At 34.8% G+C, this 15,338-nt stretch overlaps 1 protein-coding gene across 1 annotated transcript; it reads left to right on the forward strand.

Annotated features, from left to right (window-relative positions):
• The first annotated feature begins 799 nt into the window (after window positions 1–799).
• Window positions 800–11,689, forward strand: LOC131868124 (uncharacterized). Its single transcript, XM_059215593.1, has 4 exons — window positions 800–1,526; window positions 2,120–2,898; window positions 11,183–11,263; window positions 11,399–11,689. Exons 1-4 carry the CDS (start codon window positions 800–802, stop codon window positions 11,687–11,689), a joined length of 1,878 nt encoding a protein of 625 aa, XP_059071576.1.
• Window positions 11,690–15,338: the final 3,649 nt, after the last annotated feature.

A 15,338-nucleotide genomic window follows, 5' to 3' on the forward strand; every position in this document is an offset into this window, starting at 1 on the left:
ATTCAATCAATACCAAACATTGTATGATGAACAAGGAGTGTTAAAGGATCAATTCAGAAGGGTTACCGATAAAGGTTTTCATCATGCTATGAAATTTCTTGATGAATTTGAAGAAGATCATATCATATATGTTTTGAACAGAAAACATGATTGGTTCATGTGGTTGGATTGCCTACATGAGATTACAAAGGAAGCTATTCATGTTGTCACCAAATTATGGGCAACCGGTGAATTTCTTGTGCTGAGAACAATCTCGAAGGATGGTCGTGCAATGACTATAAATGAAATAGATGATCCTAAAGTAAAGTATGCATCTATGGTCATCAGATATAGGGTTTATCACTTGAGCAAAACAAATAGCATTCGCAGAGCTGCAATTCACACTGCCTACCAGATGTTGAAGGAGAATGCAGACTATGATCTTGAAGAAGCCTTAAGAACCCAATTGATAGTGAATCTTGAATCAATCAAGAAGGATAAGAGACAAAAATTCAAGTTTGGACAATTGATCATTGGTTTGTTTTTCTACTTCCAGAACTTCTTTCCTAGTATCAGTGATATTCAGTGGTCAGAGGATACACCGATGATGTTGCAGATAAAGAACAATATTAAAATGCTTGGAAATAAATTCACAAAGATAATCTGGGGTTATTTCAAAGATTTCCAGAAGAGGATGCATGCTAGAGAAAGGATACCATAGAATGTTGTTAAAAGGTATGAAGATTCTACATGTTTCATGGTTGATACAGACACATGTCAAATGGAGGTAGTAGAACCTAGGACATCATGGGTGATGCCGATGGGTTATGAGGTAGAAACTGATCTTTTGATTGCCTATGTTGTTCATATTCTATCTACACCGGTATATCCCAATGCAACAAGATTTGGAACCTTCAAAGAAAAATCTATTGAGGTACATTCTGACTTAGCGAAATTGGTTATTGCAAAGAAAGTCAGAAAAGAGGTTGAACAATTTGCAATTGAACAAGGATTTACAAAAGAGGCGATTGTAGAAGCTAGAGCAAAATTTGAAGAAAGGAAGGTTGAATCCTCTAGTACCTCAACCGGTACCAGCACCAGTAGACAAACAAGATGTACAGTTGTGAAAGAGAAGCCCCCTCCTGCTCCTAAGATTCAAATTAGAAGAAAACCTAAAGTAGAAAAACCTAAAGCACCCAAAGTAAAAGAAGTATACAGGAAAAGGAAGAAACAACAAGCGCAAAAGACTCTTGAGACTGTTGTTGAGGACGTAGAAGAAGATACAGGTTTTGAAGGTGAGAAGAAGGAATTAAGAGCCAGTGGGAAGAAATCCAAAGTGGTTGGATCTCCTACTGTAAAATCTATAAAACAATCAGTAAGTAAACTCACCTCACTTGAAAAGATTTTGGAGAAAATAAGAAAGTATGATATTCTGACTGATGTAAAGAGACATTATAACAATTTTGGCGAAGATGAGAAAATGCAAATTGAAGATACTATTGTTTGGTTTATGAACAAGTATAGTAAAGCATTGATTGAGTTGCAAGGTTTAATACCCGATTCTTTATATAATAAATTGGAAGCAAGATGGAAGATTGCTATAAAGTAGGACAAAGAATTAATTGAGTTTGTATTGATGCACTTGCAACTACAGACCTCTAGGGAGGATATGCAAGAAATTATTTCTAAGACAAAGGCATTATTTATTACAAAGAAAAGGTTGGCAAGATTGTTAATTGGTGAATCTCGGTTTTTACATGCTGAAACTGAGCAAATTTTGAAGAAGTTGTTAGGATTATTTCTAAAGAAGAAGAAGAACCAGAGAGATTAAAGGGAGAAGATTTCTCTGACAATTTGAACATTAATGACATTATACCGGATGTGATTTTTTTTGCTGATATAAGCACTAAGAAAGATCCAATCATTATCCCTCATGAAGAGACTGTGTTACCGGGATCTACTTCAACCAGTATAGGTGAAAAGAAAACATAAGTAGAGAAGAAAGATGAAGAAAAGACAAATGAAGAAATGACAGAGCAACCGGTGAATGTACAAACATATGATGTACAAATTACTGAGCCCCTGGAGGAGGAAGAGATACCAAAAAATATTGATGGTTAGAAATCTACAAGGCAACCAGTGAATACAGAAGAAATACAAAAGAAAAATGAACAGATTAATGTTGAGCAATCGTTGACTACAAATGTTGAGCAAACTAAAGAGAAACTAGTAAAGATAGATGAGAAGCTGAAAGATGAAGAAATGGAGAAAGAGAAGCATGAGCAGAAAGTGACCTCCCGGTCACTGACATCAAAGAAGATAATTGATGATGATGAGGATGATGACACAATATCCATTCAAGGACCTATTAATATGGATATGTTGAGTCCTATTGAGTTGATGGAGATTGCATCTGCTATGCAATCTAAGGCACAAAAAAAGATTATGAAAGCACAAATAAAAGAATCTCAAACTATTCAAAATGCAATAGATATACTTTCCAGTATACTACCAGAGACTGATATTGATAGTCTTCCTATGCCTATTAACAAACTAGAACATTTGGTTTCATTAGCAGGTGAGCAGATGAAGAGTCTTGAAGAGGTTGCTATCAAGAATGTAGAGGAGTATGAAAAGAGGAGAATTGAACAATTGATGAAGGATATTGATAGAGACAGAGTAGGTCTTTCTATGAACATGGAGCAGATTAAGGAAGCATTGTGGACTGGAGGTAACATTCTGTCTACAATTTTCAACTTCTCATTGTTTGTTGATGATATTGATAAGAAGAGAAAGGCAGAGCAGCAGGAGCTGAAAGTTTTGAGGGAATCATTTAACCCCTTAAATGATTCAACAACTATTTTGGGTAGAGTGGCTATTTGCATACAACAGAAGCTTAAGGCATATGAGGCAGAGCAGGTAAAGAGGACATCATCAATGCAGGAGTTACAAACTCACTTAGTCCCCAAGTTAAAAATTTTGTAGAGAGGTTATAAGGAAACAAAGGCAATTTTGGCTACACTGGAGATGAGCACACTTGATGCTATGGAGGAACTTGCATACTAGATTCGGACACATATAGAGATTGCATCTACTCTTTTGGAGACTTGGGAAAATGATCTAAAAGTTTTGAAGTCTAATTTTGCAGACATTTTTCTCAAAATGTAATTATTGTAAACTTTTGAACTCCTATATATTTTGATAATGCAAATTTTGATATATTGTACTCATATTTTTCATGTTTTTGCTTACCTTTGCCATTGCTGTCAAAGGGGGAGTAGTATTGGTTAGTTAAAATTTTGTAATAGCATGTAATTTCCAAGGGGGATTTTTGTATGTATTTGAGTCATGAGTCATAATTTTTGTAATGTGACACTTAGTTGCAAAAAAAATTCTAAGTGTTGCCATCAATGCCAAAGGGGAAGATTGTTGGCTTGATGATATATATATGTGTGTGCACACACACACACACATATATATATCATTTAGTTAAAAATTATTTAAATATTTTCAAAAAAAATAATTGAAAGTAACTTCCATGTGTGCACATACATAATTATGTAACATGTACCTGTGTATCAGGTGGTGTAGGATGCTCAAATGCTTCTGCAATGAACATTGTTTCCACTAAATCATCGAAATGATCTATCTCAGTTGTTTTGTATTGATCTATATCCATTTGATCCATGACATGTCGCACTAGTGATGAGTGAAGGGGACTATGCAGTTGAGCTGACATTGATGACGACTTTGAATGCATCAACAAATCTATATAACCCAATGTCTACATCATGTCCAAGTCAACATCCTCCAAGCCAGGCTAAAATGTATGATTCTGAGCACTTGGTGAAGGATCAGTAGCCTGTGCATCTCCCTCTACAACAAATGAATGATACGTAGGTGGATCTTGATGTGCACTGGTGTTGGGCCTGGCAAGATGATGAGTATTCTAGGATCCTAAATGTGAATTAAAAATAGTACCCAGATGACCTTTGAATTGGTCTATAGAGATTTGTAGCTCTTTGATGCAATGAAAACATAAGCCTCTAATAGGGCCTCAACCAAACAAGTCATAGTAGATCGTGCCATGTCTCCTATAAGACCCTCTAGGTTGCAGGTTAAGGGATTCCCACCATAAAAGAAGGATCAATGTCATTCTTGCTACACTATGTTGTATATGAAGATCTAGACCATGGACGAATCATGAAATATTGTTCCACAAGATCACTAAATATCATAGTGGTCACAGCTGCAATATCGCTGACTTTGTAAATTGTTTCCCTAATTTGGGAAGTAATTGCAACCTAAACTGCCATGTGACCTAGGGCTGGGGAGATAGTTGGAGACCTCTCACCAAGCAAGGACCTATATACTATAGCCACTTGATCTACTCGAAGATAAGGGTCCCTACTGGCAATCCTACCATGACCTTGACCAAAATATGGAGGAAGATCATAGTAGTTGATATTACACCTCAAATGAACCTCAAGATATAATTGTTGTGATAAATACAATGGAATTTAGTCGTTATTTGGATAATGACCATGTGTTGTGAGAAAGTGAAGGTATATCAAAGTGGTGATAACATCATCTGAACATTTGGCAACTTGGTATGCTCTCACCTTTGGTTTATTTGAATAGTATCAAAACATTTCAGATTTTGTGGTTTCCTTAGATCCAAATCCTAAACCTCAATAAGGAAAAGACCATGAAAAACCTCTTGCCACATCTAGGCAAGAATAGAAGCTATGGAATTAGGAGAATAGGCATTTGTACCATGAAGATTTGTTAGGACCTGAAGGCAACTGAGAGGGGGGGTGAATTAGTTGTCTAATAATTTCAACCCAAATATAACTTAATCAAACTTGATACTTAATATCAGTAAACCAAACTTAATGTCGGTTAACAGATTAACAATTAATATCAATACCGGTGAAACTTAATGCATGAAACGGAAAGAGAAACAACATCCACAACACATAACACATAGATTTGTACGTGGAAACCTTGTAAGGGAAAAAACCATGGTGGGAAAACTTACCCACAATCAGATGATACTACTGCAGATAGTATGTGTATACAAATGGGGTCTGCACATGCAGAAAGGCCAACCACCTAGAGCTCACTTCTCAACCACAAAATAGGAGTCACACTGACTACAATTGGATGATTAAATCCAATGATAATGTGCTGCTCAAAGTAGCATCTCCAATGCTGGATTCAATACCGGTTAAGCTCTGATTATCTCCTTCAAACCTTCCTTGAATCTTCTCTATGATCTGCTCTTATGATCTTCAATATTCTCACATACCATGTTACAATACCATAACCTTACATATATATTTTGAATCTCACAATTGAGATCTTACATATATACCAAAACCTAAGACCAAATGTGTAGGTCGGCTCACTAAGAATATTACAATAAAATTAATTACAACAAGTAAGTCAAGATGCGATGCATCATGTTGGCTCAACAACAGTATTAATTTATTAAATCATCTCCATAACGTGTTGTGCCGAACTGGAATAGATAACGCATGCTGGTCCATAACCTAGACCAATTTTCCAGTAACAACAAATATGTCAACCCGATTAGACCAATAACCAAATCACCAAAACCAAGTGTCCAAACCATGTCTTCGACATAACCAAGTGATCTCCATATGATAACAAGTCATCCCCAGTGCCGGTGAACAATATAACCTGTCGGTGAACCAAATACTAGTGACTGTACATAAGTCACTGAACTTGCCAGTGAACATAACCAAAGATCTCCAGAAGGATAATTGTTGATAAGTGTTGACATCAATGACAAAACCAATGCAACATATCCATAATACCAACAAGATCATCTCTAATATTCTCTAGGCTTTGTAATATATTCTCACAAGTGTTTATAATTGGTACCATTAGTTAATGAAGCTCTCAATCTTTGTATCTCAATGTTAGTTTTTCCAAAATGATCAATCTTCTTAGGGGGAATTGTATCGTGGTCTTGAGGTGGAATTGGTGCATCTCCCATGATATCTAGGTACTTGAAGGGAAATGAGGTTCTTGCTTTAAAATATAGAATTGAAAGTACTATCCATGTACATGTGTTCAATTTAAATAATTAAAACAACATACTAATTCTATTTAAATGAATTCTAAACAAACTTATCAATAAAATATGATTTTTCTAAAATATTAACTTTGAATTTCTTAGGATATACCTTTGTAATATCATAAAATGGAAGTATAGACCCTTAAGGAAGTGTATAAAGCCACTCAATAGGACAATCCTTATGTGTGTAATAAAAAAATTAATTAATATCATATGGACTCATATAGAAAGCCTAGAAGGACCATGTATAAGAATACAATGAGCATTCCACAAAATCCATAGGTAGAAGATATACCACAAGTTAAATGATTAAACATACACAATCATATCCATTAGAATTTATATCTATTTTCTTGTCTAGAATTTCTTTTAATGATATGAATTAGTTTGAATCCAAGGTAAAAAAAGGTATGGTAACTAGGGGTTGATGTGGTTTGGATTATAGTATAATCATGAGATCATGTTAGTGCATGGGGAAAGCAATGATTTGTATTAATAGGATTGATTAATAGAGGAACATTTAAGAGTGTTTTGAATCTGTAGTAGAGGTGGTATATATTGAAATAGCATAATTGAGCATGGTGTAGAAAGGGGACTAATAGTTTATGCAAGAGGTATATAGAAATTACTAGTGGTAGGTTAGTACTAAAGGGATGGAACTTATTGGTAGTAGATGAGGATAGTAGTGGATGAGGGATCTATAATGTCATATCTAAGTATGAATGGAAATAGACACAATAGCCATAAGGGAGAAAAAAATATTAGCATTTAAATGACTTGTGAAGTTTTATATGTCCAAATTTATTATTGGAAAACACATCATGTAGAACATGTACACTAGTTTCAACAATTTGTTCAAGAGATCTAGTTTTAGAATAAAATTCTTGTTCTATTTGTTCAAGAGATCTAGTTTTAGAATAAAATTATCAAACAATTTCTATTATAGTTAACTCAATATCCCCTCTAAAATCAAGGTACATATTTGTCTTATTCACTTCATTAATGATTCCACTATTCAAATTTATGCTATGCAACTAAACTTAAATCTTTAAATCTAGATTAATGTTGTGTTAGTTGCTTTAATTAATTTTTAATATCCTAGCCAATTTAAAAATTATGTGTATTGTTGAAATTTATACAAGATAATCTCATTAGGAGGTCTTCATTTCTTGGTGTATAATTAGGAGAGTGCTTTAGCTTGAATAAGACACTAGCCATGCTAAAAGAAAATTATTAGTGCTAAGAGTTAAATGATTAAACATACACAATCATATCCACTAGAATTTCTATCTATTTTCTTGTCTAGACTTGCTTTTAATGATATGAATTAGTTTGAATCTAAGGTAAAAGAAGCAATGGTAACTAAGGGTTGATGTGGTCTAGATTATAGTATAATCATGTGATCATGTTAGTGTATGGGGCAAGCAATGGTTTGTATCAATAGGATTGATTAATAGAGGAACTTTTAAGAGTGTCTTGAACCTTATATTAGAGATGGTATATATTGAAGTAACATGGTTGAGCATGGTGTAGAAAGGGGACTGATAGTTGATGGAAGAGGTATATAAAAATTACTAGTGGTAAGTTAGTACTAAAGGGATGTAACTTACTGGTAGTAGATGAGGCTAGTAGTGGATGAGGGATCTATGATGTCATATCTAAGTATGGATGAAAATAGATATAATAACCATAAGGGAGAAAGCAATCTTAGCATTAAGATGACTTGTAAAGTTTTATATGTCCAAATTTATAATTGGGAAACACATCATATGAAACATGTACACTAGTTTCAACACATGTATCTATGTTTTCTATAATTTTAAATTTTATGTAATGTCCCCTACTAGGTTTAGGCATGTTTTAACCATAATTCATCCATCCCAACATATTTATGACTTAAACTAAGGTGATTAGGAGACACAACTATCTTAACATGAATTCAATCAGTGATAACATAATCTTCTTTCTGATATTGAATTGATAATTCAATCTGATTTATAATCTCAGATTTACTTGTTCAATCAAGTTACTATATATATATATATATATTCAGATTGTATTATACTATATATTTACTGCTGAATAGTCCTTGTAAAAATATTGTGGTAATTATAATCATTATATTATTTTCTATAATATTATTATTAAGTTCTACATAAGACACATTATCGTTCTTGCTCCCCTTTCCATCTACTCTTAATTCCCCCTTTATGTTTTCTTAATTAAATAGTACATCCAAATTTGTTTTATATTCTTATGTCTCTTATATGAATTTAGAATTCATTGTTAATGACTATTGTTTCAGTTGTATTAATAATACTAAATAGTATATTAATTTTAATTGTATTAAATTGTAATTATAATGTTGATTGTATTAACGATATTAAACAATGAGCGGCATGGGAAGGATGGAGAGTGGGACTGGAAGGAAGGGGGGCCTAGGGTTTCGGCTGATGCTGTAGAGCTGAACAAGGGTGAGGATGATGATGGGGAGATGTCTTATGTTCCCCTATTGGCATGCCTTGTGGCTTGGAGGGCTTCCTTATGTTGTGTCCTTGTTGGTGGGAAGCGGTGTGCGTGGTGCCTATTTGGAGTGGGTTGCCCTGCCTTTGGAGTCTCTTATCTTCTCATTGTAGAATTTGTGTTGGTGTGGTGTGCATATGTGGTTGTAGATGGTGTCATCCAAGTTTGGGTGTTGTTGGGGCTTTGTTTTTGGGTTGTAAACCCCTTCTTGATGGAATCTTCTATGGGTCGTGCCCTCCCTAGACTCTCATGGGGGGTGGATTTGACTTTGTTATGGTTTGTTGGGTGCATGTTCTCGCTGATGGGTGCATTTCTTTTTTATGGCTTTGGAGCTGGTGGGAGAGAGGTGGAACTTGGCTTCTTCATGCAGCACGGGAAGGATTCTGAGATGCATGTGGTGGGGGTTTCTTATGCTCATCCGACTGAGCCCTGGAGTGAGGGGATTGTCTGAGACCTAGGTGGCATTTCAAGGGTTTTCTTTTGTGGAATCCTTTTACCCCTGAGGTTGTTTCTGTTGATGTTTGGGATCTCTGTGTGGGAGATCTGGGTTTCTGCTGGGTGTGATTTTTATGAGTGTCCTCTAGTAGGATTTGAATGATTTTATGATGCTATTTCTATCAAGAGGTCCTCTATTTTTTCTTAGGTGGTCATCTATCATTCTTTCTCAGTTGAGCCTTTAGAGGTGTTCCACTCTTATATAGAGGGGAAGAGTTATGTGCTAAGGTTTGTTGGATGGCTCCTACTGGAGGCTTTTTGGGCCCTATTTTTTGAGGCTAGGTGTTCTATTATTTTGGTCTCCTTGCTGATGGGGTTCTCTCCTCTTCTCATATTGAGGTGGATATTTTGGTGGAGTATGTTGGCATGGAGTCTATCTGATGCAGGCCTCTCTCTATTTGCAAGGTTTTGGGAGCCTTTTCAATACCCTTCTATCCAACTAAGCATAATGATTTTTTTCTTTGGTTGCTAGTTTTTGCTTGGAGGGTTTTCTTCCTTCGTCTGGTTATGGGATCCAGGTTAAAACCCATCGATATGGTTGGGGATGGGGTGGATTGTGTTGCGTTTGAATGTTATATCATTACCCCTATCTCTTTGATCTAGAACAAGATTAAGGGAGCCTTTTTAAATCCCTATTTGGCTCTAAGTTTGGGATCTGATCTTCTTGGTGCTTATTATGCCTATCTTGGATCCTATTTTCTTGAGGGTCTTGGTGACCTTCATGTTCGTAGCTCCATGGCTTGGTGCTTCATGATCTATATTTTGCATCTTAGGGCCTCTCTGGCATTTCCTATTGAGGTGGGCATGTCTTCTATAGAGGGGGAGATGGATGTTGCTGGGGGTGACCTAACTATTATTGAGGTGGATTTGGATGCTGTTGGTTATGCTTGGAGGCTTTTCAAATTTTTTTGGACTAAAGGTTTTGGGATCCTTTTCAAAACCCTATCTGGTTGTGGGAGCCCTATAAAGCCCACTCTTAAGGCTAAGGGAGTTTGGAAAAACCCTATGTATTGTTCTCTCTTCAGGGCTAGGCTGGATGTTGGCAAAAATTTTCAAGGGCCCAGTCTAGCCACTCTTTGTTTTTGGTTAGGATTAGGTTTTGTTGATGATTTGCTGATGATTTTTCTTCAATTTAAGGATGCATGGGAAAACCCTCCTTGTTGGCTGAGGGTGCCAGACAAACCCTTGTTCTTTATCTTCGATATCTACTTGTTGTTTTAGATTAGTTGGAACTACCAACATGACTTGTATTGTTCTATCTTTGTAATCTAGTTGGCGTTTGTTTAGTGTTGGCTACTGGGTGTCTTTGATCTATTTGCTTGCATTGTCCCATTGTTGGTTTTGGATCCATGTGATATTCGGGGGTTTCAGGTCCCTTTAAACCTATTGTATGGGGTTTTTGGTCCCCTCAAAACCTATTTATCCTAATAAAAAACAATGTTAAATTATATTAACACTATTAAACTGCATCGAATGATATTATTAGTAGCCCTTATATTCATACCCGTAGAGTTCCTAGTCAACATGAATGTTGACCTCTTCTTCTTCCTGTATTTCTTCCTTTCCCCTCCTTTTATGAATGAGATTGAACTAGCATTTATAACTCTGAAATAAAAAAGGGTGGCAACCTTTGGAGTAATGAGTCACATCTATTCTAGATCAAACTCCTTCACAACAAACTATTTGTTATCGATTAGTCCTCATTGCTAATAATTTCCTATTAAACTTCCCCAGACTATTCATTTCATAACTGAATACGATTATATAAATGGTTGTGTGCAGCCCATGTATGTGTAATATTAATATTGGTGAATAAGATAATTCCCTGCTTGAGAGTGGGCATAGCCTATATGGTGAACCACTATAAATTCTTGTTTCTCGTGTTCTTGTCATGTTATTTACTTTCTACTATTTTGACTTGTTTATTTAAGGTTTTCTCTACTTGTTTGAATTAACAATTGGTATCAAAGCTTAGGTTGGCTTGAGCAGAGATGCAAGAAGGAGAAAAAAGTAAAATTCAGAATCTGTATGGCAGTTTTATGTTTCATGTTTCTATGCTTCAAGTGTCATGTACATTAGTGGGATGGCTGGACGAAAGAGGGGAATTCAACTAAAGAGGAGAATTCAGTTGAAGAGGAGAATTCAGCTAAAGAGAAGGATGTTGGGATTTTTATTTACTTCTCTCTTGAGCCAACTTTGGCACGTATTGGCCAAACTGTTAATGGTCGGGAAGTTGTTGGCATTCGTGTGGTGAAGGTTGAACCCCATGATCCCTCGGTTGGAATTTCTTGGTAGAAAGATGTTGGAAAAGAAGTCGATGTTGAAGAAGAGGAGCTCAAAAGATTTCGGGAGAAAGAGTGTATGCCATCGGAGCCCCAAGTTGAATCTTCTGCTGACTACCAGGATGAGGAGGGTGCAGATTGGAGTGAGGTAGCAAGACAAAGGAGCCTGGGATTAATTGTGGCTTCGGAGAGCTCTGCAGATGGCATGGCTTTGGAGAAGATGACGAGGCACTCCCATGATGATGTAAGACTTAGTGACGTGGATGCTCCATGTTCGCTCACAATTTACGAAGAAAATGTTTAGGAAGTTCAATCTATTGCCCGGTGTCGAGACGAGGAGGCCACACAAGATGATAGCTCTGAAAAAGAGCCTGTTGGTGTTTCTACTTGGGATGCTAGGAATGTGAGGCGTCACAAGGATTTTGAATTTGAATAGTTGGAAGAAAATTTGGTGACAAATTGCTTTAGCAGAATGGATGTTGAGGGGAACTGTTATGTTGGCGGAGTTCAGTGCAGTGGGAGGAAATGTCAGTGTGGTCGTGAGGTGAATAATGGAGAAGTTGTTGCTTCCTCCTTCACAGGCAGAATGTGGCCTCTATTGTTCGCAGGATCGCCACATTTTCCACATTCTCAAGGCCGATGGAGTCACCTTCCTCTATATGGCCAATGACACCTTATGCAGATGAGTTCGTTTTTCCGTAGTCGATCGGTGGAAGATGTTAAAAAAGAGATGCGATCTATCGACCATGAATTGCTCGAGAAAACAAAGCTGGCAACTTTTCTTCTTAATATTAACAAAGTTGATGACAAGTTTTTTTTGCACAGTGAGAGCGGAGGGGGCTCGAAGGCATGTTCAGAGAGATCCAAGGATCGATCCTTCATGGGAAGCTCCATAGAGGATCCCAAAACTATAGCGAACTCTAAGATTGGGGTTGAAGCCAAAGTGGTTAAACCGGTGGAGGCAACGACAAAGAATAGAAGCATTTCCATTGATACTGACAGAGGTGACGAAGCTTTTGACGAGGTTATTTTCAATCATTTTGCCAAGAAATCTAAAGAAGACGACGAACATGATTTTCTCGCGAGCTTGAGGCCTTGTACTGCTTGTGAGAAGCTGAAGAAGCTTCTGTGTGCAAATGCAGAAGTGTCGTTTAATATTGAGTGTTTAGTGCAGGAGAAAGATGTGCAAGAGTTTATCAAAAGGGAAATGTTCGACAGGAATGATTCCTCACTGCAAAATGCAGAGCAAGGTTGCCAGGGTGAGGAAGTTCACCAAATGGATTTTTCTTAATTTTTTAACATTCCCCTGTATCTATTGAGGGGTCACGAAATTCGAAAGCTTCTCGTCAGAAACCTGGGATTAGCTAACACCACTAAAACAGTTAAGGGCGCTGTCTATCCATCATGTGGGGAGAACAAGACTTTAGCGGAGAAGCTGGAAATTTTGAGTTTTTGGAAATGGATGGCAAAATTGACAACGGTGTTTCCAGGCACCCGAAAGAATCATTTTCCCTATCGAATTTGGAGGAGAATGAGAATAACAACTCGGAAGAAATGATGGCACTAGTGGTACTGGGAAGGCTATTGGACAACATTTACCCAGACTTAGCAATGGCTATGAAGGAAAGAATTTTTCCTACTACTATTATTAATCGCGAAGTTGATTTACCAGACTGCCAAAAAGAGGGATAGTGGACCCAAATGCCTGGTTATTGGCAAGAGGATATAAGGGTTTTTTCTGAAGAGCAAATATTTGTTTTTTGGAATAGGGAGTTTTATGTTTGGATATTACAATCTGGTAATAGTGATCTTTTAGATATTTTGTGAAGGTGGAGCACAGTGAAAGGTGAATATATTATGCCTCACAACGTTGTTAGCAAACATGTTCGACAGTTAGATTTTGAGGGGTCCGATTTTATTTGGAAAAGGTACTTCACGGGGAGATTGTTGGGTATATGAAGCCCAACGGTCACATGACCATTCGACTTCCCTATATGTGTAATATTGATATTGGTGAATAAGATAATTGCCTGCTTGAGAGTGGACGTAGCCTATATAGTGAACCACTATAAATTATTGTTTCTTGTGTTCTTGTCATGTTATTTACTTTCTGCTATTTTGACTTATTTATTTAAGTTTTTCTCTTCTCGTTTGAATTAACAGTTGCTATTCATTACATCCTTAACATAGTCTATATTTAGATCAATTTCTTGTCTTTAAATGAAGAGCTAATACTTTATTGACTTAAGTCATTGTTTATAGTTAATAATAATAACCACTAGTCAAAGTATCATCTAGTGATTTTAAGTTGATTCATCATCTTTCCAAACATTGTAATATAATATTAATGTTTACAATATAATATTAATTTATTTCTATTTGAATATTTCAAGAATATTATTATTAATAATTAATATTTATGAATATTAATAAATATTAATTAAATAATAATATAAATTTCAAATAGTCATTTGTTGATAAATGTTATATTATATTAATTAATAAAATAATTGTTTCATTTAAGATGTAAATATTGATCAAGGAGGGGACATGACATTTTATAACACACAAATTTCTTATTATTTTTGTTCAAGAGATCTAGTTTTAGAATACAATTATACAATAGTTTCTATCCTAGTTAACTCAATCTCCCCTCTAAATTCAAGGTACATAGTTGCCTTATTCATTTTAATTTATGATCCCACTATTCAAAATTATGCCATACAACTAAACTCAACTCTTTTAAGCTAGATTAATGTTGTGTTAAACACCAATTAGATAATAATTAGTACCTTAAATTTGAGAATTTAAAAAAAATTAATTGAAGAATTATACGATTAAAGTATAATAATTATTCGATAGTTAAATTATAAAAAATAATAAACAAATATTATTTAAGAGATGAGGTATAATAATTAAAGCTATAAAAAATATTATATTAGAGAGTTGAATTAAATTAAAAAAATCCATAGAATGTTGTAAATTATAAAAATTGACATGTACAATAATTAAATCAATAGATAAAATAAATTATTAAATAGTTAAAATATAAAAATCAATTTCAAGATTTATAGCTTACAAATTTTAAAAATTATAAATTATATGCGTATATGCGTATATATAGAGCGAAAGAGAAATAGAGTGAGGGGCCAATTGTAGTGCACAAAAATAAAATATATTTATCTGAAAGTTAAGTTATTATATATATATATATATATATATATATATATATATATATATATATATATATATATATATATATATATATATATATATATATATATAATCAATTTTTGATTGTAAATTTCAATAATTACATGTATGAGTAAGAAAATATAATAATTTTTTATAAGTTTGAGGAAATTGTAATATAAACATACAAAGTAACAACTGAATAAAACAAAAAAAAAAAAATAATCATGAAGAATTGATAAAGGATAAGAGATCTATTTTCCAAAACTAAAACTTAACATGCATTCAAAGATACTACAAATAGTTTTTATTAATAAATTCATTATTATAAATTCATGCACTTGAAGTTGAAATTGCAAAAAAAAATTATACACTTATGCATTCGAAATTGTAGTTAATTTTAGAAAATCATTACTTAATTATTATTACTTTTATACATACATCTTGCATGCATTTAACTATCTTAGCCTCCTTATTTATAATAAATATACCATATGTCAATCTAATTTGGACAGATTCAACTGGCTGAATGAGTTGGGATACTTTCTCTGTGACCTCTTTCCGTAATTCAGCAAGTTTAAAGTATTGAGTTTAAAGTTTACTACTCTGTGATCTCTCTCCATAATACTTTCTGCACGAATAATTCGGCTGTAGGCAATGTTAGAAGGGTATTGTGCAGTTGGAGAGTTTAAATCATACAAATCATATTGCATGGTGATAGTGAAGGAGGTGATATATATATATAGAGAGAGGCTGTATAA

Source organism: Cryptomeria japonica, chromosome 2 (assembly GCF_030272615.1).
Source record: "Cryptomeria japonica chromosome 2, Sugi_1.0, whole genome shotgun sequence".
Lineage (NCBI taxonomy): Eukaryota > Viridiplantae > Streptophyta > Pinopsida > Cupressales > Cupressaceae > Cryptomeria > Cryptomeria japonica.